The 27121-nt window shown below is 41.3% G+C and overlaps 1 protein-coding gene across 1 annotated transcript; it reads right to left on the bottom strand.

Annotated features, from left to right (window-relative positions):
* Positions 1-5364: 5364 nt before the first annotated feature.
* On the bottom strand, positions 5365-19344 carry LOC127529004 (uncharacterized). Its single transcript, XM_051931229.1, has 2 exons — positions 16931-19344; positions 5365-5425 (listed from the first exon to the last, which is right to left on the bottom strand). Exons 1-2 carry the CDS (start codon positions 19342-19344, stop codon positions 5365-5367), a joined length of 2475 nt encoding a protein of 824 aa, XP_051787189.1.
* Between the last annotated feature and the right edge of the window lie 7777 nt (positions 19345-27121).

The raw sequence follows: 27121 nt of genomic DNA, 5'->3' as shown, positions 1-27121 counted from the left end.
CAGTGGGCAATCAGCAGATTCTTCCCAGCAACTGATGTAATGTGCGAGAAAATAAATCTACTTTTACTTTACACTTTACCGGGCCAAACTTTCTTAATTGCAAATCTGACATCCTCAGAGTGAACACTTGCACAACAATGGGGAAGCTGGTCTCCGCGTCTCAGTACCCGATTGGATTTTTCGTGTTTTCTGTTTTAGGTCTTACCTCATTTACTGAAGTCTGATTGGATCTGCCGCATAATATTTTATAGGTCCCGCCCGCTCTGTCTTGTGTGACATGTCAGGCGGTCTTTGAAGCAGCGCACTGTGCCCCGCGCATGCGCACTTCACCAGAAGACACACATACATGGACACTGGACGCACACAGGGGTTTTATTAAAGAGGATATATATATATATATATATATATATATATGTATGTATATATATATCCATCCATTATCTAACCTGCTATATCCTAACTACAGGGTCACGGGGGTCTGCTGCAGCCATTCCCAGCCAACACAGGGCGCAAAGCAGGAAACAAACCCCAGGTATAACAAACCCTAAACCACAGTATACATATATACAGTGATCCCTCGCTATATCGCGCTTCGCCTTTCGCGGCTTCACTCCATCGCGGATTTTATATGTAAGCATATTTAAATATATATCGCGGATTTTTTGCTGGTTCGCGGATTTCTGCGGACAATGGGTCTTTTAATTTCTGGTACATGCTTCCTCAGTTGGTTTGCCCAGTTGATTTCATACAAGGGACGCTATTGGCAGATGGCTGAGAAGCTACCCAGCTTACTTTTCTCTGTCTCTCTTGCGCTGACTTTCTCTGATCCTGACGTAGGGGGATTGAGCAGGGGGGCTGTTCGCACACCTAGACGATACGGACGCTCGTCTAAAAATGCTGAAAGATTATCTTCATGTTGCTATCTTTTGTGCAGCTGCTTCCTGAAACGACATGCTGCACGGTGCTTCGCATACTTAAAAGCTCGAAGGGCACGTATTGATTTTTGACTGTTTGTTTCTCTCTCTCTCTCTCTCTCTCTCTCTCTCTCTCTCTCCCTGCTCCTGACGGAGGGGGTGTGAGCTGCCGCCTTCAACAGTTTTGTGCCGCGGTGCTTCGCATACTTAAAAGCCAAACAGCCCTATTGATTTGTTTGCTAGAGATTGTTTTCTCTATCTATATGACATTCTGTGCTCCTGACACGCACTCCTTTGAAGAGGAAGATATGTTTGCATTCTTTTAATTGTGAGACGGAACTATCATCTCTGTCTTGTCATGGAGCACAGTTTAAACTTTTGAAAAAGAGACAAATGTTTTTTTGCAGTGTTTGAATAACGTTCCTGTCTCTCTACAACCTCCTGTGTTTCTGCGCAAATCTGTGACCCAAGCATGACAATATAAAAATAACCATATAAACATATGGTTTCTACTTCGCAGATTTCCTTATTTCGCGGGTGGCTCTGGAACGCAACCCCCGCGATGGAGGAGGGATTACTGTATATATATATATATACAGTATATATATATACTGTATATGTATGTATATATATATATATATATATATATATTCTAGATAAAGATACTGAAAAATGAATACATGCATTTGTATATACCCGACTAGATTACTACAATGCTCTCCTATCAAGACTATCCTAGAAGAACATAAATCGGCTACAGCTTTTACAGAATACAGCAGCGAGAAAAGAAAAATATGAGCATGTATCCAACCTATTAATATTTTTACATTGACTGCCAGTGTGTCATTTAGAATTCATTTTAAAATACTTCTACTTGGGGCGGCATGGTGACGCAGTGGGTAGCGCTGCTGCCTCGCAGTTGGGAGACCTGGGGACCCGGGTTCGCTTCCCGGGTCCTACCTGTGTGGAGTTTGCATGTTCTCCCCGTGTCTGCGTGGGTTTCCTCCGGGCGCTCCGGTTTCCTCCCACAGTCCAAAGACATGCAGGTTAGGTGGATTGGTGTTTCTAAATTGGCCGTAGTGTGTGCTTGGTGTGTGGGTGTGTTTGTGTGTGTCCTGCGGTGGGTTGGCACCCTGCCAGGGATTGGTTCCTGCCTTGTGCCCTGTGTTGGCTGGGATTGGCTCCAGCAGACCCCTGTGACCCTGTGTTCGGATTCAGCGGGTTGGAAAATGGATGGATGGATGGATACTTCTACTTGTATATAAGGCTCTTAACAATCTTGCCCATCCCTACATTTCAGAATGCCCGTTTCCAAATGTACCAAATTGCAATCTTAGATCTGCAAATACTGGTTTGTTTGGACTAAGCATAAAAGAACTGGTAAGGCAGCTTTCTGTTCTTATGCACCTAAAATTTGGAATAATTTACCAATAGATATATGCCAAGCTAAATTTGTGGAACATTTCAAAATACGTCTAAAGAGACATTTTTTTAATCTGCCTTTCCAGTAATTTAAACATAACCTGGCAATCTGATGACAGATTTAGCTTTTTGATGTATAAATAAGTACCCAGCATTAATTAATTGTTTTTTAATCTCCCATCCTGTGTGGTGGTGCTATGTGCCACCCACACCTGCTCAAAGCACTCTGTTCTGCAGTCACCTGGGATACTGGAGGAAATGAGGAGGCCTTGGAAACCTTCACAGATGACTGTATCAACTGTGCCCAGCGGAGGTCATTCTGACTTCTATGATGTAGAGACTGATTGCCATCAGAGCTAACTATTTGATTGCTCAGTTCTATCTTCCAACTGTGGCCTTCCTGAGGATTATTTTTCTCCTATTGCCCTAATTTTATGAGTTTTTTTGTTTTTCTCTCCTTTGTGTCAATTGGTCACATAATCGCTTTCAGGAATCAAGAACTTCATCTACATCCTTAATCAACCAAAACTGCTTTGGAGTGTTTTATTTGCTTTTGTATGCCTAAGGCAAATGTACATAAATACTGTATATATTATTTATATAAATGTAAATTAGTTCTGGTTGTTTATCTTTATGTATAAGCACTTTAATAAGAAAACAATATGAACCTATTTCTGATAATAGTGAGGGTTTGTTTTTCTCTTTAGTGTTTAAATTTTGTTTAACAATGCCCAGGTTTATTTTCTCTTTAGTAAGCTTACATTTATTAGAATTGATTGCACTATAGGTGGCACAGTGGTAGTGCTGCTGCTTTGTAGTAAGGAGACTGTGGAAGGTTGTGGGTTCGCTTCCTGGTTCCTCCCTGTGTGGATAGCGCTTTGAGTACTGAGAAAAGCGCTATATAAATGTAATGAATTATTATTCAATGATAATATCCAAATAACTATGGTATATCTTTATTGTTTTTGTTGATTACTCTGTAGTACTAGGGTGTTGTGCTGTGTTAGCCATTAGTGATGAGAAGTCAAGCAAAATGACAGCTTTTATATATCACAATATGCAAGCTTTTGAGACAGCTTGGGCCCCTTCTTCGGGCAGGTTGTAAGACCTGAGCTGCATTGAAAACTTTCATATTGTAATTCAGTTGGACAATAAAAAGTGTTATTTTGCTTGCCTTCTCGTGGATTACTCTGTGGAAAGCACCTCCAGTTGCATTGAAATGTATTAAAAGGTGCTATATAAATAAAGTTATAATTATTATTATTATTATAGGACTTCAAGGCAACAAAATGTGAAAAAAGTGAAGGTTTACTTTACTTTCTGAAGTCACTGTATATCATATATATACTGTGTATATATATTTTTTGTTTAGTATCAGTTTCAGAGTTACACAAACAAAACAAAAGCAGTTCTTTTAAAAGCACTCTTTATTCTTGAACGTAGAAACAGACGTAAAAATAGACCTTGGAGTCTTTCAAAACAGAAGCCAAACTTAATTAATTTTCAAAGGACTTCAATTCTGTTTGTAACTTCCTGAAATTAGGAGAATTCAAAGACATCCTGTTCAGGGCTGTCCCGCTACAGAGGAGCAGGGCCACAAGCTGCACAAGGGCACTGCCTGAGAGACGCAGCTTAGGCTGGGAAAAAGCCAATTGCAACAGACAATTAAACACTTATAAAGCATTTTATTACTGTGAGATATGAGACTTGTGCATGACTATAGCTGATCCTGCAGTCCTCTGACTAATGTCATTGAGTGCAGACTCCTACACCATCAAAGGACACTCGGAAAGAGGAGGAAACATAGACAGGAAAATGTCGCAGTTTTTCCCCCATTTTCCAATCTCCTTTTGGTGGTGTAGGAAAAATTACTCACTCACACTTTGGCTTTCTTTGCAATTTCTCTAAAGGAAAGACCTACACTTACACAGTATAAGGATTTTAATTGTCTGTCAGTCTTCCTTTCTTAATTACATTTTTCCTCACCATTTTTATAATAATATACAGTACAATATTGTCCAAATAATGCTTCAGAGGCCATAGTAACATACTTTGCTTCAATACTGCTTGTATATAGACAAAGTAGTCAACAAAAGTTGGGACACCTGCAGGAATTGTTTGCATCAACGTTCAAGGCTTAATTAATTCCCATTGCTGCAGAAAAGTTGTAAGTTGTGTCACACGTGTGCGACAGAGGGTCACCCTCTGAGTACCTCCCAGGTATGTAATACCAAACCGGACTGAGAAGGGATGCTACTACTAACTGTCTTGTTTTCTTCTTCCTCCACAGTACAGAGAAACCACCCAAAGAGGGCAACTGACTTTACCCCTTCCAGTCCCTGGTCTATAAAAGAAGGCAACTCTTCTTACCCAAACAGTCAGAGCAAAGGAGCTGCTCTCTTTCCTGATGGCAGACAGAGCAGTCTTTATTGTGATAGACATGTTATTTTTGGTGGCAGTAATTGTGTTTCTATTTCACACCATCAAATGTTATTTTTATTTAAACCTTTGAGTAAATGGGATGGCCAAGTTGGTGGGCCAGAAATTATCCCTGTTTCAGCCTGTTGTTCCCTTGGATGACCATAGTTTTTAACCCATTACTTGTTCTCTAAAAAAGGCCTTTTTTCTGTAAGTCTAAAAATTAAATTATTTTTAGTTTTTGGTAACCTAAACTCTGAATCTTTACGGTTTATCTTTGTATCTGCTCGGACTGTTTACTAGACTTAAATTGTTTAAACTTTATTAGAAGCTATATATAGTAGGTCGGCACACAGATTTGACAGCGTTCCAAAGAAAACTTGGAGCACCAACCGGACCACTCCGTTTAATGCACAACACAAAAAATAGTTTTCAGAACAAAAAAAACAAGTTCTCATGAGTACAAAACAGAAATACCAATATAGGCAATCACCTTGGAATCAGCCTGAAATAACTCTTTAATGGTTTGGACAGGCTGGGGCTCTATATAGGTTGTGTCTCTGGTCCAAAAAGCAACACCACCTTTTGGGGACGTCCGCTTTTATCTCGTCTATGTCAGAAGCATCACAGTTTCTCTGTCTCTCTTGCCCTCATTGGGCGTCTTCATGGCACTGTGAGGGAAACAAAAGGAGACAAAATCATTTGCGATAGTGCCCCATCTCATATTGGGTATTGTGTATCACAGATGATCTTCTGATGCACATGCATGACAATATATATAAAGATGGTGTAGCAGGGGAAAATGAGGATGCAGGACAAAGTTGAATGTTTGGGGTGCCAATGTGGAAAACCCCTATTTAATTGGAACTGAAAAGCAGAAAATAAATGAAAATGATGCGCTACAATGTGCCGTCTTTATGACAAAGGTAGCCTTCTCTTTGAACATCACATAAATGTTTCTGGCTTGGCTCAGCACAGAAGCAGAATAGAAATGAGACGTCATCTTCTGTGAAGAGTGTTCTCCTTTTATATAGTGCAGACTGGAAGGGGCAGGGCTTTCTTCGCTTCATTGTCCTGTCCCATCCTTTAGTACTACTTACTTTAGGCAAATCTGGAAGGTGATCCTCTGCCACACATCTGTGACAATGGGTAATAAAACTCCACTAAAAGAAAAAATATATATTATAGTACATTTCAGGGTTTGAATATTATTTTTGGCCCCATATAAAGACTCTTTACTGAATGTGACACCACTGTTGCTGTTGTTACTATTTATTCAGAGGCCAGGCAGAGGAAGTTAACTAATTTTATGCCCAGTCCTACCATAGGAGGCAGACCAGAAAAAGAGAATGGGAAAAAAAGAAATAGCAAAGACATAATTAATGGCAAAAAAATCAAATAAGACAATGTGAATGGCCACGTAATGCATTAGCAACGTAAGCATTAGTATGCTATACATAAATCACAGTTCTTCATCCTTAATTAAATGATGAGGCCAGAGAGGCGTTGGTTGGGAGCTGCCATGAAAGGGGCTCAGATAGCAGTGGCAGCAGTGGAAGCGTCAAGGGTTAGGAGTGAAAGCAGAGACCACTGACACAACACTTGGAGGAGGAGGAGGAGGAGGTTGGGAGTGTGCACTGATTATAGCACGTTGCCGCACCCACCACACATCAAACCACCTGGATTGAGACCCGAGTGCATTGGGTGACACCTCAGCACCACACTGGAGCAGTATGATGTATTTTTGTAGCAGAAATATCATTAGACAGCTTTTAGCCACTGTAACTAAAGATTAGTTAAAAAGCCTTAATTTGATCCTGATATACAGTATATGTTTTATAACATAATTCTTTAGTGCAACCAAAGTGCAAGGTAAATGGAGCACAGCCATTTCATAGCTTAGAAGAAGAAATTTTGTTATCAGCTGTAAACCTACACGGAGAATAAACAACTGCTGTTGTCCTCTTTTTCTAGTTCTCATTTTGATTCATCTACTTCTCAAGCTGTCATACTCACATAGAAGGTCGAGGAGTGTTTATGCTTACCCCAGCCAGCTCAGTACAGACTGTAAGGACATCACAGAAAGTACTAACGTATAAACGTACGTTCAGTCCGAGAGAGAGGGGAAAATCTATTCAGAGACCATGCCGACTCCACCCAGACACCAAGCTGGACAGGATTCAAGTCCAATATCCTGAAACTGTGAGGTGTTAATATGAACCAGTGCTCCGCCACAGCACTCTAGTTATGAATCTGGCTGAACAATTCTGAATTACATTTGAGTTAGTAATCAACAATTTGAACAGCATAACAATAAAGAACTCCAGCAGTCTGCCCACTATGAATGAGTAGATGAGCTCTTTCATAACCTGCATATTGAAAGAGATAGTTTCATTCTAGTAGATTTCTAATCCGGAGCATGTATCTGTTATTTGAAGTGAGAATGTGAAACATTAATTTTGGTATTAAATTTAACACTTACTGTAAATACCAAGTGGATTCAGCTAGACTAATGTTTAAGCTCTCAGAATTAATGTTATCTTCCTGCTTGTTGAATTTGCCTTTATAATCGTAAGGATGAATATGTTTTGGTTCATGCATGGTTGGCATGGTTTTGCAGTATATAGTGGCCCTGCCTATCTAGAGTCAATTAAATCTTCCTCCAGGTACTCCACTTTTTCTCACTCATCCCAAACACATACAGGACATGATAGGTTGATTAGCCACCTTAATGTGGCACTGTATGAATGTGTGTGTGTGTTCTCTGTAATGGACTGGTGCTCCATCAAGGGCTAGTGCCCTTCTTGTGCCCAGTGCTACTAGGCATCAGCTCTCTCCACAGCCATAAATTGAATAAACATTATAGAAAATGGAAGTAGAGAAAAGCCAAGCAAAATGACACCTTTTATTGGCTAACTAAAAAGATTACAATATGCAAGCTTTCGAGGCAACTCAGGCCCCTTCTTCAGACAAGATGTAATACAGAAACTGAAGTTTCCTATGTTTATATACACACTCTAGGACAAGAAACAACATTGGTAAATATTTAAATGAGAAATTTTAAATGTAAAAAATTAATAGATTCATTCAGGCTAGGGTTAATTTAACAAGAGAGAAAAGAACAATGTATTGTCAAGATCTCTGGATAAGATAACAGTCCAACAAAGTCTTTTGAAGTTTGTAATGAGTTTTTTTCAAAACAATGTGGGTCTGTAGACAGGTTGTCTATCATTCTGAGAGATGTAAACAATCCTCATATCTGGCCATAAAACTCTTGTCTTTATTCAATCCATGTTGAGAAAAGCCAAGCAAAATGACACCTTTTATTGGCTAACTAGAAAGATTACAATATGCAAGCTTTCGAGGCAACTCAGGCCCCTTCTTCAGGCAAGATTACATCTTGCCTGAAGAAGGGGCCTGAGTTGCCTCGAAAGCTTGCATATTGTAATCTTTCTAGTTAGCCAATAAAAGGTGTCATTTTGCTTGGCTTTTCTCTACATTCATAATGGCTAACACGGTACAACACCCTAGTACTTCAATCCATGTTGTAATGTATTAAATTTTAGCAAGAGTTTAACTTCCCATTCTTTTCTCTCTTGCTGTGTTTTGAAGTTGCCCATAAGCACTGTGACTTTAAAGTCCTTCTCACAGTGTCCATGGCTGTTGAAGTGGGCCGCCACAGGAACATCTGTGTGGCCATGTTTAATGTGGAACCTGTGTAAATTCATTCTCTGGCGGAGTGTTTGTCCAGTTTCTCCCACATAGAGTGCAGTGTCGGGACATTTCATGCAGAAAATTAGGTAGACTACATTAGATGATCTGCAGGAAAATGATCCCTTGATGTGATGTTCAAGTCGGCAGTGTGGTATAACTATACGGTAACCCTAGCCTGAATAAATCTATTAATTTTTTACATTTAAAATTTCTCATTTAAATATTTACCAATATTGTTTCTTGTCCTAGAGTGTGTATATAAACATAGGAAACTTCAGTTTCTGTATTAAATCTTGCCTGAAGAAGGGGCCTGAGTTGCCTCGAAAGCTTGCATATTGTAATCTTTTTAGTTAGCCATTAAAAGGTGTCATTTTGCTTGGCTTTTCTCTACATTCATAATGGCTAACACGGTACAACACCCTAGTACTATAGAAAATGGAAGAAAGGATTCGATTAGGGTGATCCTTAAGTCCAAAACTTAGCTTAAGAAGATATTCTTCCTCTGCAATTTAAAAGAAATGCCTCATCCATATGAAAGTGTCCTTCCCAAAGGAAAAATAAATTTGTGATCTGAAATATAGGAGTTCTCTGAGCGGTGTGGTGTGAACACATACTTGGAATGAAAGTTGCTGCTCTCTTTAGAGAGGCTGTCTCATAGTTCAGAAAGAAGCAGAAGACTTCTTTAAGTTCAAAGGGCTTTGCCTTTTAGAGGGAGTCGTGGTCTGTCACTGTGATTGTAGCAGAGGCGATTCTAGAGACTCTGGTGGCATTAGTCAAAAAACACCCTGGAACCCACCAACTCACCCTCCTCTGAGTTCTAACATGGTAAAATGTATTACTAATAGTAATTACTAATATCTTCTTCTTCTTTTTCGGCTGCTCCCGTTAGGGGTTGCCAAAGTGGATTATCTTCTTCCATATCTTTCTGTCCTCTGCATCTTGTTCTGTTACACGCATCACCTGCATGTCCTCTCTCACCACATCCATAAACCTTCTCTTAGGCCTTCCTCTTTTCCTCTTCCCTGGCAGCTCTATCCTTAGCATCCTTCTCCCAATATACTCAGCATCTCTCCTCTGCATATGTCCAAACCAACGCAATCTCGCCTCTCTGACTTTGTCTCCCAACTGTCCAACTTGAGCTGACCCTCTAATGTCCTCATTTCTAATCCTATCCATCCTCGTCACACACAAGTGCAAATCTTAGCATTATTAACTCTGCCACCTCCAGCTCTGTCTCCTGCTTTCTGGTCAGTGCCACCGTCTCCAACCCATATAACATAGCTGGTCTCACTACCATCCTGTAGATCTTCCCTTTCATGTTTGCTGATACCCGTCTATCACAAATTACTCCTGACACTCTTCTCCACCCATTCCATGCTGCCTGCACTCTCTTTTTCACCTCTCTTCCACAATCCCCATTACTCTGTACTGTTGATCCCAAGTATTTAAACTCATCCACCTTCGTCAACTCTTCTCCCTGCATCCTCACCATTCCACTGACCTCCCTCTCATTCACACACATGTATTCTGTCTTGTTCCTACTGACCTTCATTCCTCTCCTCTCTAGAGCATATCCTCCACCTCTCCAGGGTCTCCTCTACCTGCTCCCTACTATCACTATAGATCACAATGTCATCGGCAAACATCATAGTCCACAGGGACTCCTGTCTAATCTCATCTGTCAACCTGTCCATCACCATTGCAATACTAGTTACTAATATATTAGCACAAAATCTAAATTAATAAGATCAACAAGTACAATTTAATAAACACATATATCCTTTATTTTATTTCTGCGAAAAACAGAGAATAAAAATAAAACAATACAATGAATGCTTTTAATACAAATTGGAAAAACAATAATAATAGAGCAAAGTAAATTTTAAAAATGTAAATGTTTAATACAATTATATTTAGAAATGAGTTCATCATTGTCTAGGTGTATTTAGTTACTTCTGTGCCTTCACAGTTCAGTTGGTTCGCTATGAGACACTCGCAATCAAACTTCGACTCACGGTGGGATTAACAACTTTGGGCCATTGCTTTCTTTTCATCATCACTTGCTAGCATTTATTCCAACTGCCATTTTTTGTTTTACTGACAAATTTAATTACTTTTCCACTCCTGATAAGTTATCAACTGTCCTAATCTTCTGCTGTAAAGAAATTGTGTCAGTTCAATTAGAGTGTGTGAACGCTCCTGTGTTTCTACTTTTTCCAGATCATCCTCTTCATGATTATGAAAATGGCGCTAATTACATTTAATGTTACTAAAAAATCAAAGCTCATCATACCAGAGATTAGGGCCTCTGTTGGGGTGTTTCCAACTGTGTTGTTATAGAGTGTCCAAATGAAAGTGGTACTGACCATCGATTCCTTTATTAAGACTCGAAATTCAGAACAGCAACATACTGTAATCCTGTTGAAATTATTTTTGCTTTATATGGTCTCTAACTGGTTTTACATTAGGGGAACCAAAGCATTTCTTCCATAAGATTCTTTTAAACTTATTTTTCTAATATAATAATTAGCAGCTCAGCATTCTGAAACAACAATGTATTAAAACTTGGTGTTGATAATTTGTATATGCCACTGTAGTAGTACAGCAAGCAGTGACAAAGGCTGTGACCGACAGAATGCACTTGGAAACATAATAATTCAGGTGAGATGATTTAGAAGCAAAGGGTGATGGTGACAAGGAGTTTTTCAGAATTAGGTGATGTTAAAAGTGGTGTATCTTTGGGGTAAGTACTGGGAATGCTGCTACTTTTAATATTTACTATAAATAATCTGTATATGAATATACAACAAGCTGGTCAAGTTTGCAGATGACACTAAACTAGGTGGAAAATCAGAAAATGCTGAATCAGCTAAATCATTACAGAGAGACCCCGACAGAATACAGATTTGTGGCAAATGAAATTAAATATAAGTGAATGTAAAGTATTACATGTAAAAAATTAAAATTTTAGATGAAAATACACAAGTGGAGGTCTGAAACTTGAAAAGTACACTTTATGAGAAGAATCTAGGAGTCCTAATGGATCTTGAAGTCCTAGTGGACTCATCACCATTAAAATTAAGGCAGGGTATGAAGCTATTAAGAGGACTAACAGAAAGTTAGCTTATATTGCATGATATGCAGAGTCCAAGTCAAATGAAGCTATACTTAACTTATATAATACTCTAGTCGAGCCTGAACCTGGAGTACAGTGCATAGTTTTGCTCTCCATTTTAAAAAAAAGACATAGTAGTGCTAGAGAAAGTCCAGAGGAGAATAATATGGCTGATTCCTGGAAGGAGTTGAAGCTTTTCAGATTAAGCAAACAGAGATTAAGAGGGAGCATGATTGATGTGTTTAAAATTATGAAAGGAATTAGTACAGCCTGTGAATTTAAAATTAGTTCAATAAGAAGACAAGGACATTAATGAAAACTTGTTAAAGGCAGATTTTATTAAAGCAAAGAACAACAGACATTTATACTAAACTACCAAGTAGTGTGGTGAAGTGTAGGACCTTCAGAACCTTCATATCTTGCTTTATGCTCTGTTCTCATCACAATAGTTCTAATATTGTTGTCTATCAAATTAAATTAAGTTACACAGTTTAAAAAATTGTGTTCATCATGGAGATGAGGAGTGGCAGTGTGTTGCATGTTGTTCAGAGATACAACTACGAATTTCTGTACCCTCTTTACACATGACTACACTTCTATTACTACTGCTGCTAAAGCAGGACACCAAGAAGAGAAAGACTAAGAGAAAAGGGTTAAAAATAGGCAGTGATGATAACTGCCACATTTTCAGTGTAGACAAATAACTGACAGGAATAATGGAAACAGCTACTTTAGAAAATGGGTCCATGGAAGAAAGATATGTTTTGAAAATCAAAGTAAAATTTCAGTATCAAAGAAATAACTGCTACTGAGAAGTTTTGTTTATTTTTAAATCATTTCAGCTGAAATGTTCTAGAAATAATGACAAATGGAAAAAAAATTGCCCCCACTTAACCCAACTGAAAATGTCACTGATTTCCTGAATCGATATACTAAGACAGCAATCTCCCAAGGCAAAAAAAAGTGAAAGGCTTCGTAGAGGATGACTGTTTTCACCATTTTCTAAACCCTGATGCATTTGCATTGCTAGTTAGAAAGCTACCTAGTGACCTGTATACTGGGTCACAATCAGTGGATGTGCAGAGATAAGCAATTGTTATGCTTAAAGAAACAACCCAAACTAAAATATGCAGTATGCCTATAGTATGTGTAATAAAATTGCATAAAACATGCAGGCTTAAAGTTCAACATGTAGTTATGTATTATCACTACTAACACTGAAGAAAAATGAATGCTTGATGCCAATGGCTTGGAAATGCCAGGTAGTGAACAGGGCTTAGACCAACGGAGAGCTCTTGGAAAAGTACATAGTAAGTTGAATCGCATTTTCTACCAAATAAAATAAGGTTATGAACTTTAATGCATTCTTCTTAATAATGGCACCCAAGAATGGCTAGATGTTGCATGTTGGTCAGACATACAGTACAAGTAAGCATTTCATGGTACCCTGAATATCTGACATTACTACTACTACTGTTACTTGTTCTGCTTTTTGCTACTGTAATTTTGCAGCTTTTAAGAACTTAAGGAATTTTACAAATGAGAGAAAACTATTCAGTCCATGAAGCGTGTTTGTTTAGATAACATGTAAGCTGCCCCAATATCTCATGCAGAGACCTCTTAAAGGTTGTCAAGGTTCCTTTTTCATCTACATAAGTCAGTAATATATTGCAGATTCCCAAAATTCTTTGCGTAAAGAAGTGCTTCCTTGCCTCAGTCCTTAATGCACCTCCCCTTAATTTCTACTGATGTCCTTGAGTATGTGCTTCGCTGTTAAGTTGAAAGAATTCTGCTGGATATAATTCATCAATGCCTTTGAGAATTTTGAAGACCTACAGTATATGTCTCCTCTGCTCGAGACTAAACAGGTTTAGTTGTCTGAGTCTGTCAGAGTAGGACATGTCCTTAACTCTTGGTATATACATGGTTGCTTTCCACTGCACAGCCTCAACTGCTGCTTGCTCTTTCTTGTACAGTGGTGACAAGAACTGCACATGATGCTCCAGATGTGGTCTCACTAGTGCATTATACAGTCTGAGAGTAACATCCTTTGACTAAAATTTACCTGTTTTTAGAATATTACCTAACATTTTATTTGCCTTTTTCATATCCTCTGTGCATTGCTTAGATGATGGAAATGTGTCAACATAAACCCCTAAGTCCTTTTCAGAAGTTGATTCCTTAAGGACAATGTCACAAATCTTTGTATTTGTAACTGAAAATTCTAATTTCCCACATGTAATATTTTGCACTTTTCTATGTTATATTACATTGTCCAAGTGCTCATTAAGCTCAGAAGCTTGTCCAAGTCTTTATGAATTGTCTCCTCAGTGTCTACTCTTCATCCAATTTAAGTGTCATCTGCAAATGTTTACTAACTACACTAGAAGATAGATAGATAGATAGATAGATAGATAGATAGATAGATAGATAGATAGATAGATAGATAGATAGATAGATAGATAGATAGATAGATAGATAGATAGATAGATAGATAGATAGATAGATAGATAGATAGATAGGATAGATAGGATAGATAGATACCGTATATACTGATGTATAAGTCAGGTCTTGAAACCTGATAAATCGATCATAAAATCAGACCCCAACTTATATGCCCGTTCAAAAATGTGACACTTAAATTTTTTTTTACATCTTTTTGCCTCCTCCAGTCTTTTATCAGTTTCTCAGACGCATCGAATTTTGTTGCAGCAGTGCAATTACCAATTTCTTTCGCTACTTCAACAACGTTTAATTTAAAACCAGCTTCATATTTTCTTCTGATTAAACACTCCATCGTAGATAAGATGCTGTTACGATAAAGATGTATGAGGGTGTTGTAGCGGTCAGGAGCCGCTAAGATTCACACCGCCAACGAAGACGGTGATTTATTTATTTTAAAAGCAGAGATCCCAGGAACGTCCCCAGCCTTGGATCGACCCACACACTCTCACCACAGAGACAAATAAACACACTGGGAATGACAAACAATTATAAATATAATGACATGAATTGAGAAATGAAAACAGTAATACCACCCCTGACCCCTTCGGCGATATTACACATACACAAAATAAACACAAACACCACACAGCCAAGTCCATATATAAGAAACAGGTTGAAAGATGAATAGTGACCAAGTAATGTCCAGCGAATCTGTAAGATGCAATGGAGAAGGGAAAATACAGTCCTACCGGTATTTACTGATGAGGTTGATGGTTGATGGTTGATTCGGGAGCGCTCCACTGTTCCGAAAAATCCAATTATCCAATACCGCTCTCAGTGAACAAGTAGACAGACAATCCAGTCCCCAACAAACGAATACAGTCCAAGACAAAAATGATCACAGTTCAAAAAATAGCAGGAGAGACGACAAATAATAGCAACAATACAAACCAAAAACAAACTTTTTTTTCTCTTTGCCCTCTGCCCTCCTTTTATCTGCCTGTGGCTACCTTTGACCCCAGCAGCCCCAGCAGGGACTGCTGGGAGATGCAGTTTTTAAGTAGCACTGCTACAATCCCCACCCCCAGGCCGTGGTGTACGGCCGAACCAAGGCTTGAGATTGGAGATGTTTACCGTGTCTATTTTTTTAGTCCCTGGCAATCCCCACTCTATTGCGTAGGTCACAGGTCCCTTCTTTTGGACAACCGTTGCCGGGCCAAACCACTTAGGAGCCAGTTTAGCAGTGAATTTCTCAGAGGCTTTGGAGAGGGGATGAGTCCTGATCCAGACTTTCTCCCCAACCGAGAATTGCACAAGCTTATGTCTCTGGTTGTACGATTGAGATTGTCTGGACTGGGACCTCACCATCCTCTCCTTTACCTGTTGTGTGATGTGTTGGATACTTTGCAGGTGATTGTGTAGTGATGTGTCTGGTTTAGGTGGGTTGAGTTCAATAATCCTTTCCAGAGGACCGTTTATCTGTCTGCCTAAAGCTAACAATGCAGGGGTTTCACCTGTAACCTCGTGCACCGCCGTGTTCAATGCGAACCGCAACTCAGGCAGCCACTTTGTCCAATCCTGATGATGGTCTCCGACGAAGGATGCTATCATGGTCTTCAGGGTCCGATTCACCCGCTCAGTGCGATTGGATTGGGGATGGTATGCTGTAGTTTTGAGGTGAACCACCCCCCATTGTTTCCACAACTCTTCGGCCTCTGAGCCGGTAAATTGCGGGCCCCGATCTGTGATGATGTTCTTCGGCACCCCCCATCGGGTAAATATCTCATCCTTCAGGGTGGAACATATCTTCTTGGCTGTGGCATTAGCCAAAGGGAATAGCTCCACCCAGCGAGTAAAATAGTCCACAACCACCATCAGGTAGGTCTTCCGGTCCTTGCTAGAAGGAAATGGTCCCATTAGGTCCACGCCTAGGCTTTCCCCCGGGGTGGTGACGGTTACTGGCTGAAGCTGTCCCGAGGGGAGACCAGGTGGGGTTTTGTATTGCTGACAGGTGGTACAAGTCTGGACATGGGACCAGACGTCTTTGCGTACAGTCGGCCACCATGCCACCTCCAAGATTTTAAACAGTGTTTTAGTACGTCCAAGGTGACCACCGATCGGGCTATCATGATAATACTGTAGGAACTTGGGCACAAATGTCTCGGGCACTACCAACTGATAATGGTAACCCCGATCTTTTGTTGGAACGCAGCGATAGAGTGCCCCTTGAAGTTCCCTATAATGTATGCGGTCAGGCCTCCCCCCCGAGCCCTCTCTCAACCCCTGACATACAGGACTGGCTGCTTGAGATTGAACGATTTCCTGCATGTTCAGGGGAAGATCAGGCCAAGGGTTAGAGACCGATACCGCACATACCACTGGCGCGGGCTCGTGAACCCGTGATAAGGCATCGGGCACAACGTTAGCACAACCCTTCCGATAGCACACCCTGAACGTGAACTGTTGGAGGCGCAATACCCACCTTGTTAGCCTAGACGTGGTCTTCGGGCAATTGAATGCCCAGGTCAGAGCCCGATGGTCAGTGTAGACTTCAAACGATGTTCCCTCCAGGAAGTGCCGCCACTTTTCCACGGCCCACACGACAGCGAGGCATTCCTTCTCGGTGGTGGAATAATTATACTCGGCGCCCTTTAGTGACCGAGAAGCATAGGCCACCACTCTTTCCTCTCCTTGGCTAGTTTGGCATAGAACGGCGCCGAGCCCGAGGTCACTTGCGTCAGTGTGGACCTGAAAGGTTAATGACGGATCAGGCTGTGCCAGGACTGGTGGCGATATCAGGGCCTGTTTGAGTCTTTCAAAAGAGTCCTGGCACGTTGGTGACCACTCCCAGGGGGATCCCTTCCTCAGCAACTGGAACAAAGGGGCAGCGATATCGGCAAACCCATGCACAAATTTGTGGAACCACCCAGCCATCCCCAGGAAGCGCTGGAGACTTTTTACCTCCTGGGGCGCTGGGTAGTCCAAGATGGACTTAATTTTCTTCGGGTCCACTCGGACTCCGTCTGCTGACACCACATGGCCGAGGAAGTTCAGATGGTCTTGCTGAAATCTACACTTCTTGATGTTAAGGGTGAGATGAGCCTTATGCAGTTTCTGGAAGATGTGGTCGAGGTCCTTAAGATGTTGTTGGACAGATGGGGAGAATACAATGATGTCATCAATATAAACAAAACAGGTCTTCCCAATGAGTCCCCGGAGTACCTGCTCCATTAGCCGTTGGAATGACGCCCCAGCGTTTTTCAGTCCAAAGGGCATCACCCGAAACTGGAACAACCCCTCCGGGGTGATGACGGCTGTCTTTTCCATGCTACTCTTCCCCATCCTCACCTGCCAATACCCTGACTTCAAATCAAGGGAGCTGAACACTGCTGCCCCATGCAAAGACTCCAAGATGTCATGAATGAGTGGCATGGGGTAAGCGTCATCCAAGGTCTTCTTGTTCAGCTCCCGATAGTCCACACAGAATCGGTAGGTCCCGTCGGCCTTCTGAACGAGTACCGTGGGGCTAGCCCATGGCGAGGTGGAAGGCTCGATGACCCCCTCTGCCAACATCTGGTCAACCCACTCCTTGATTATTCCTCTTTTCAGAGGCGACACTCTGTAGGCTCTGTGCCGAACAGGGACAGGGTCGACTGTGTGAATGTGATGACACACCACCTCAGTCCGACCCAATTTGTCCGTCCACACCGAGTGCCACCTCCTAAGCAGTGGCTGAACGAGCTCCGGCTGTTCAAGAATAGCCTTCTCTACTGGGCTGGGCTCATCCACCAACTGCGCGAGATAATAACACAAGTTAGGCCAAACCAGATTGCTTTGAGCCTTCGTCCCAAACCGATGGACTTCACCCCCCGGCAACTCATACTCCAGCCGCGACAGATGGATAGTCAGACCTACCGACACAAGAGAGTCCATTCCCAGTAATAAGGGCATCGACAGGTGGTCATCTTCCAGGATGTAAACCTCTGTCTCCCAGTGTGTCTCATGTAAGCAGAGCCTCATAGGAACCCTGCCCCTGGCCCCGTGCGCCCTTCCATCCGCAAGAAAGAATTTTACTTTTGCACTTCCCCTTAATTGCTCATGAGGCACTTTAAGCTTTTCCCACAAGCTGTATTTCATAAGGGTATAAGTGCTCCCTGTATCTACGACCGCCTCTCCAGTGACACCTCGCACTTGTATGGGCAGCACTAAGAGGGGCAAGGTGGCTTGCACCAGGGTGAGATCGGCACGGGGATCCACTGAGGCTTTCCCTCGTGGTTTGGGACAGGGGACATCCCGAGACGTGGGACCCTTTCGAGACCCACTAATCCCGATAGCCGCCCAGTCCTTTTCCACTCGGGACCCCACCTTCACCAACTCATCTACCGACTTCACGACCCCCCTCAAAGTAGCCGCCACCCGAGGGTCACAAGCGTCAAGGACACGTCGCAATATCTCTTCCTCACGCATGTCAGATCGCCACTTAAGGCACAACGCACGGAACTCAAAGACAAAGTCCCTGAGACTCTGCGATGGCTTCTGTACAAAGGTCCGGAGCTTTTCTTCCAACAGCACCTGGTATTCATCTGAGAGGAATGCTTTCAGGAAGGCAGCGCGAAACTCCGCCCAGGTGTTACACTTGTGCCGCTCAGCAAACCACCAAGAGCGCGCCGGCCCGCTGAGTGCCGTGTTCAGGAATCCCCGCAGCTCGGCACCACTCAGAGGATGCAGTTCCACGAACAAGTCGACCTCCTCTACAAAGTCGACAATGCCCGTGGGTGTACACTGAGGGGCCAGCTTAGGGAACTCCATCCGCGGCATCGCAACGGACAAGGACGACTGTCCCCAGTTGATCCCCACTCCCGCTAAAGGAGTCGACTGCCCCAGTGGCTGCGTGACGGCACGCCAGCTATCCTGCACCTGCCTCCTGATCTCCTCCCTCATATTGGCTTCCAGGCGCTGCACACACTTCGCGAAGGACTGCTCCAGACACTGCACCCTCACAACCGCCTCACCGGAAACTCGGGCGGCCGTGGCATCGATGAGCTCATGGATGGTTTCATCTCGGTTGAGAAAACTGCCGGCGATGTGATCCACCCGCGTCTCTAGCTGTTCAAGGCGCAACGTCAGGTCATGCAGAAGCCGTCCCTCATCCGTCTCGGGCTGCTCCGGACTGGAGACACACAGGGAATCCAGCAGGCTCAATTCTTCCTCCGGGGCTCTGACCGTAACGTGACGTGGCCTAGGCTGCGGACGCACGTCCACCAGCGGTCCACTCAGCTCAAGCTCCTCGCCCTGCACTGCGCTTACAACAGACATGCTTCTGTCGGATGTGTATGTAAAGTCGGTCAGAAGGGAACGTAATTAACCTGGCTCCTACCCGGCTCGCCAAAATCTGTAGCGGTCAGGAGCCGCTAAGATTCACACCGCCAACGAAGACGGTGATTTATTTATTTTAAAAGCAGAGATCCCAGGAACGTCCCCAGCCTTGGATCGACCCACACACTCTCACCACAGAGACAAATAAACACACTGGGAATGACAAACAATTATAAATATAATGACATGAATTGAGAAATGAAAACAGTAATACCACCCCTGACCCCTTCGGCGATATTACACATACACAAAATAAACACAAACACCACACAGCCAAGTCCATATATAAGAAACAGGTTGAAAGATGAATAGTGACCAAGTAATGTCCAGCGAATCTGTAAGATGCAATGGAGAAGGGAAAATACAGTCCTACCGGTATTTACTGATGAGGTTGATGGTTGATGGTTGATTCGGGAGCGCTCCACTGTTCCGAAAAATCCAATTATCCAATACCGCTCTCAGTGAACAAGTAGACAGACAATCCAGTCCCCAACAAACGAATACAGTCCAAGACAAAAATGATCACAGTTCAAAAAATAGCAGGAGAGACGACAAATAATAGCAACAATACAAACCAAAAACAAACTTTTTTTTCTCTTTGCCCTCTGCCCTCCTTTTATCTGCCTGTGGCTACCTTTGACCCCAGCAGCCCCAGCAGGGACTGCTGGGAGATGCAGTTTTTAAGTAGCACTGCTACAGTGTGAGATAGCAAAAAACACAAATCAGTGCAAACGTTGCTTCGAAATAGTTCCGGTATTACCATGTGGTCACGTAGGCACAATAGAGAGAGAGAGGTTAGGAGCACACGCTGATACAGCGCATTACCACACCCACATAGAAGAAAAAGGCAGTGTGCTCTTTAGTTATTCTCTCAGGTGGGCGTTAGCATATCATAATCTCTTCGACTAACAGTGTGAGTTTTCCGCATTCAACTTATACGACCGACATTATAAAATACCAGATTTTATAGGATAAAATGAAGTCCCAACTTTTCTGTGGGAGAACTTATCCGCAAGTGTATATGATAGATAGATAGATAGATAGATAGATAGATAGATAGATAGATAGATAGATAGATAGATAGATAGATAGATAGATAGATAGATAGATAGATAGATAGATAGATAGATAGATAGATAGATAGATAGATAGATAGATAGATAGATAGATCTTAATTTGCGCCCAGGGAGTATTTGTCATTTGAAAGTTAAATATAAATATAAATGTGATGTAATGGTATCCCCTGAGGGATTCCACTGATGATCTCACTCCACGCGGAGCATTTTCGTCTTATCTCTACTCTTTATCGTCTGCTGGTTAACCAACTTGAGATCCAGTTTGGTTATGTCTAATGCCTAAAACTTCTAGTTTCAGAACTAATCTTCAGTGTGGCATGGTATCAAAACCTTTTTGAAAGTCAGCACGAATTTGTCATATGCTTAGCTTTTGTCAACTGTAGTAGTTACCTGCTCAAAAAAATCTAAAAAAAATTGGTTGGGCAAGAGCTTAATCTCATAAACCCATGCCAGCTGTTATTTAGTATATTAGCTTAGACCAACAGAAAAGAAAGACTTCAGTACACTTTTTATGTGAGATGAATTGATTGCACAATGCAGGCAACTTCAAAAGCCTTTAGATAAAGTGTCCATCTGCCTCAAATATCAAATTGTGTTAGTGACCTCAAACAGAATTAATTATAAGCCGGCAAATGAAGCTGAGATCCTTCTTGGCTGCCCTTGAAAAATATGCTGCTATTCTTGGAGGAAAATTCACTAATTGTCTTATAAATTAAAGCTAAGCAGGACATGTGGACAAAATAGAAAGATATTTTGCACATTGGAAATACATTTCCTCAGCTGAGACACTCAAGTCATCTAAAACAGTAAATGATATATAGAGAGACTGACATCTACGAGTTTTTCAACACCCCCATCTGCTTGTTTTGCTGCTTTAGGTCATGTGAAGTTCAATACCAGAGAGAGATTTAAACAAACTTCAAATAAAACATTCAATTGGAATTGAAAGAGCAGTTGTGGGTAAATAAAATCCCTCAAATGTTAGTAAAGCATTTAAACTTCGCCTGCAATGGAAACAATTTAACTTCTGTGAAAAGAATACAAGGAACACAAGAATGACGTTGGAATTTGAAACAACCAAACTCAGGCCTTAAAACTTACCAAGTATGTCCACTTTGAAGCAGCAAAGGTTTCAATTTAATTAAATATGCCTTTTTTCATTTATGACGCATCCTTGTAATAACAAAAGGAAACTAGAAATGATTATTTTATCACAGATTTTTGGAACCATTTTCGTTGAAGTAAGAATACATTTCTTTTTCACTTGTCTGCTCACAGCCACCATTGTTGGTAAAGTTATGACAGCCTAACAAGTCCCCAGCTTCAAGATGTATCCATCTATCCATCCATTATCCAACCCGCTATATCCTAACTACAGGGTCACAGGGGTCTGCTGGAGCCAATCCCAGCTAACACAGGGCGCAAGGCAGGAGACAAACCCTGGGCAGGGGGCCAGCCAACCACAGTCCAAGTTATATTTTCCTTATTATCCTACTTTTGCCTCTGCAGTTCTGTTTTGTCAACAATTATGTTCTGCCATGGCTTGTAATAACATACAAATGTATGCTCAAATCATATGATTATTTTTTCCTAAATGATACTTTCATTTCACTTGTTATATTCCGTGATAATATTTTATATGGCCCACAGAGCAAGATACACTCTGAGTGGCAGCATAGTGAAAAAAGTATATATCGCATATACTCACGTATATGTCGGGTCTTGAAACCCAAAAAATCAATCATAAAATCAGACCCAGACTTATACGCTCATTCAAAAATGCAACACTTCATTTTTTTTTTTTACATATTCTTGCCTCCTCCAATCTCACATCAATTTCTCAGACACATAAAATGTTGCTGCAGCAGCGCAGTTACCAATTTCTTTCGCCACTTCAAAGGCTTTTAATTTAAAACCAACATCAAATTTTTTTCTGATCGAACGCTCCATCATAGACAATGTTACGATAAAGGTGAATGAGGGTGTGAGATACAAAATACACAAATCAGTGCAAACGTTGCTTTGGAATAGTTCAGTTATTACAGTGTGGTCACATAGGCACAATAGAGAGAGAGAGAGAGAGAGAGAGGTTTGGAGAACGCGCTGATACAGCGCATTGCTGCACCCACATAGAAAATAAAGGCAGTGTGCTCCGTGGTTACTCTCTCAGGTGGGCGTTAGCATATCATAATCTCTTGGACCAATAGCCTGAATTTATTGCATTCGACTTATACGACCGACATTATAAAATACCAGAAATTATACAGTACAATCAAGTCCCGACTTATCCAGAGGAGAACTTATCCGCGAGTATACTGTATACAGATAGAGTTTCATTATTTTTTATGCAAATTATCAATCTGTAAATACATGGGGAGAACATAGAAAATTCATGTAGGTTCTGGTGCTGAGAGGCAGGAATGGCAGCTCTGTGCTACCTGTAGAAGCTGCCATGAAATGAGCTCTGATGTTAGCGGCAGCAGTGGCAGCATCAAAGGTTAGGAGTCAAGGCAGAGACCACTGACACAGCATTTGCTGAGCCTGCAGAAGATCACCTTGTTTGGAGGCACTATTACCTGTACCTTGCATTGCAGATTACTAGTACAGTTTGCATGTTTGGTAGAAAAATGCCAACTGAGATTGTGTTGCATGGCTGAGAGAAAGTGTGACATATGAGCTGTCTCTGATCCTGGGTGAGTGGAGTGAGGCGACATGCATGTTGATGTGTGGTGAAAGTGGCCACTGAAGTAATGAAGTAAGCTTCCATGTAGTCAAAGAATATAAGCAATCGTTAAGTGTGACTTTTTCAGTTATTATAGGATAGTTGCCTATAGAACACAGACCGCAATTCACATTAATGCATCAACATTCAGTGTCAACAGCAGCACTTGGTGATGACTTTCCAAGCTGAATCCACGTCCCTGGTAGTAAGATGAGCAATACTGAAAAGTGCACAGTCACCTTTTAAAGTTGCTGAACCTCACAACAGTTGTTTGCTTTTTACATCTTAGCTTTGTGGGTAAGTGAGGAATTGCAAGTCCCAAGCAAAAGAATGTTGGGGCTCCAAATCAGTTGTCTCCATTTAATTCTTCCAATGATAACAAAAATACAGGCATTCCCAGGTGCAAAGGCAAAAAACATAACAACAAAATATCTGCAGAGAGGCTTAGGTCGGAGTCAAATTCAGGTCACTGGAACATTGCGTGCAATGCGTCTACTTCTCCCGACTCACAATTTAGATGTTGCTGAAGGAAAATGGGATGACATGATTAGCGACTTAAAGGAGGCCTGAGGATGATCCACAGACGCACATGCACCATAACCTTCTTAAAACAACATGGATACCCTGTTCTGTAATATGTGTGCAATCTTAAGACAGGATCAAGACTCAGTAACATATTTGGCCTGAAAAATGAACGTATTAAGTTTAAAGGCTTTTTCATTCATCTATTGACCCGTGTTTCCATTAGCTCCATTGTAAGCTGCAGGAACTGACAAGAAAATTTTAAAATTTATTAAAAAATGCTTCACTTTGGAACACCATTTTTTGTGGAAAATAAATATATACAGTATCATGACCGTTGTGAAATCATCAGACTCGACACACTGAAAAAGGTTTGAGGCAGCCACCCATGTATTGTCCCTGGCTACAATGGGCTTTGAAAAGTAGACAGAAGTGTCTTCGATGAAGTATAAAAAGTGAACTGAGTATAGGTTGTGAAAATGGCGGCTTTATATGCCAAGACCGGAAGTGGCCTATGGGAACTGAAAGTGATCTTCTTCCAACCTCATAACCTGAAGTGACATCATCATAGGCCTTGGAAACCGGGAGTGATGTCTTTAGGGATGAGTCAGACAGGTTTTCTCGCATCTGGTCTGAAGAGACAACAGAAGAACGTTTAGCACACCCCACCACCCCCTGATCTCGCATGGAATTGCCTTCACTTGGTCCATACAACATCCTCCTACACGTGCATGACACTGTAAAGAAATAACTTTGACTTGAAAAGTACTGAACTTCTTTCTTAACTACATTTGCAAACTAGTTTTCCTACCACATCCCAAAGACTGACTGGGGTTGACTGAAAACTCTAAACTGAACTAAACTGTGGGTATATACATTATGTGAGTGAGCCTTGTGGTTACAGGTACCTTACACAGCTAAAATGAATGAATAATTGAAAGTAAGCCATAAACTACCTCCAACAGTTTTTGTTTTCTCAAAATGTTAGAACCATTTGTGTTTGATTTAATTCTACCCTAATGAACATTTTACACCATTATTTGCAAAGTCAACCTTTTTTAAGTTGCAGCTAGTAAATTGCACTAATTATTAAGGAACACAACAATATCCTTTCATTTCTAAATGCATACATTACCTGTAAAACTTAATCCACTTTAGTACTGGAACCATAGCCCATCTCTATGGTATTGGGTCCTAAGCAAGACCCAGTCTTACACAGGGCAACATTCCGTTACAGATTATCAAAATTTGAACTACTTACACAGTTTACTCTATTTAATACAGACAGTCTGCTTTGGAAAATGTGTTAATAATCATTCTAAAACAACATTACATTTTCCTGAAAGAGTAACCAGTCCTTCATCTGGTAGCCAGCATTGAGAATTTAGAAGTGCCTTGACCATCCTGGGACACAATCACAAAATTGCCTGGGGTGCTTTCAGTATACTTAAGGTACTGCTCAACCTCTGTCACTTCTGAGACAACCCATGCAATATTTCATTCCTTGGTGAAGAAGAAAAAAATCTTCACTGCCAAAAGCTATGATACATTTTGAATCAGAATGCTTCTGGGAGGCGGCTGTCACAAGAGCAACAGAAGTACTTATCTTTGTATTCTAAGCAGCTGCTTCAAATGTTTCTGTCCAGGAAGATATCTCAGTTTGAGTTTCAGCATGCCTTTAGTTGTCATCTTGAAACACTGGGAAACTGAAGTGCAAGGCAGAAACCATGATGAAATTTATAATATTTTAAGAAAGGTTAATTATTTTATTAAATTATTTTATGATTTTCCCTGTCTTCCATAATAAACGAGAAGGCTTGGAAACATTGTGAACATGTGGTGATAGTGTTAGTATTTATTCTGCATCATGCATATTTTATTTTTGTATTTTTTTCTTACTGCTATTAAAAACACTTATTATTTTCATGATGTCATTGCAATGACATTTTGTGCTTGTTCTCCTTTAATGGGTATTGCCGTTTTGAGATCTTTGTTTCATGACAGTACCCATTTAAGGGTGTACTCTCACTAGCAATTTCTTCTTTGCTCGAGCACGTTTGTCTGCAGGTAACCCACCAAAGTGTAGTTTGTTCGACTAGTGCGATTGCTCCGTGCCATGCCAACCATACTGTGTCCTGAGAGGTGTGCCTAGGCATGGTTAAATAGGATTAGGGAACAGTGTGATCACTAACAGTGTGATTGCTCAACATGCACGAACGCATTAAACAGACACAACATCAATGATGCAACAAGTTAGATAGTGTAATTCTCATTTCATTCGATACCACAGGTTTTTATCCTCACCACATAGATGAACATGGATTGTAGTTGGCTGCAAACTCCTCCCTTAGCATCATCTATCACCTAAAAATCTTCTCGTAAATGGCGCATGATTAACAGCAAAATGCTGCACTGGATACTCAATAAATCTGTAAGAGGGTAGAGCATTATCCTGCCCTACACGACTCCAAAAAAAAACACTAAGTGAAATAATTTTGACATGCATGCTGTCACTCCATGTTCAGATCTTGTTTTGGCTTTACACAAAATTGTATAGTCATGAAGAAAGTGTTCCCAAGCCTAGAACATTAAACACAGTGTGAGAGCAGGCCAGGAGAGGAGTAGGGAGGGGGGACAATTGCGCTTGGGAATGGTACAGGACAAATGTGCCTATTGTAAGTACACCCTAAGCCATTTAGCGCCATATTGTTTATGGCAACAGTGAAACAATTTGCTGGTTACATGGTTGTGCCTTGATGTCTTCATGCCATCACTATAGTGGAAGTAATAATTACACAAAGTCCAAAGTTCTGTAATAATAGGGCACCTCAAGAATAATCCTCTTCCCCTTCTTGTTTACCCTGTACCCAATGAACTTCCAGCTCTATCATTTACAGAAGTTCTCAGATGACTCCTCTAACATAGGTTGCATTGATAATGGAGATAAGTAAGGGTACAGGAGGATGGTGGGGGACTTTGTCTTGTGGTGCATCGAGAACTACTTGCAACTCAGCATCAGCAAGACAAGAGAGTTGGTGGTGAAATTCCAGCATGCTAAAAGAGCTCCGGAGATCAGTCATCATCCAAGGGGAGAAACTATAAATATTTGGGGGTGTCCATATGAACAGAAAAATGAACTGGTACGACATCACAGTGGCACTTTATAGGAAGGGCCAGAGGATGCTGTACTTCCTAAGGGGACTCAGATATTTTGATATGTCTGGAAAGCTGCTAGAGATGTTTTACCAGTCTGCTGCACATAGTGTATTGTTCTATGTTGTGGTCTCCTGGAGAAGCAGTTTGAGTTCAGACAATGGAAATGCCTCAACAAACTTATCAGAAAAGCCAGCTCCATCGCAAGCCTGACCCTGGGCACCCTCTAGGCTGTTGAGGAAAA

Source organism: Erpetoichthys calabaricus, chromosome 8 (genome assembly GCF_900747795.2).
Source record: "Erpetoichthys calabaricus chromosome 8, fErpCal1.3, whole genome shotgun sequence".
Classification (NCBI taxonomy): Eukaryota; Metazoa; Chordata; class Cladistia; order Polypteriformes; family Polypteridae; genus Erpetoichthys; species Erpetoichthys calabaricus.
This window is presented reverse-complemented; position numbering and strand designations above follow the sequence as displayed.

Bases quoted from the DNA above. Each gene is read 5' to 3' on its own strand.
- LOC127529004 (XM_051931229.1), bottom strand. From the start codon at position 19,344: ATGTCTGTTGTAAGCGCAGTGCAGGGCGAGGAGCTTGAGCTGAGTGGA. The intron at 5,426-16,930 runs GTTTGCCGATAT...TTTCCCTCACAG, and splicing joins TTCCACAAATTTGTGCATGG to TGCCATGAAGACGCCCAATG.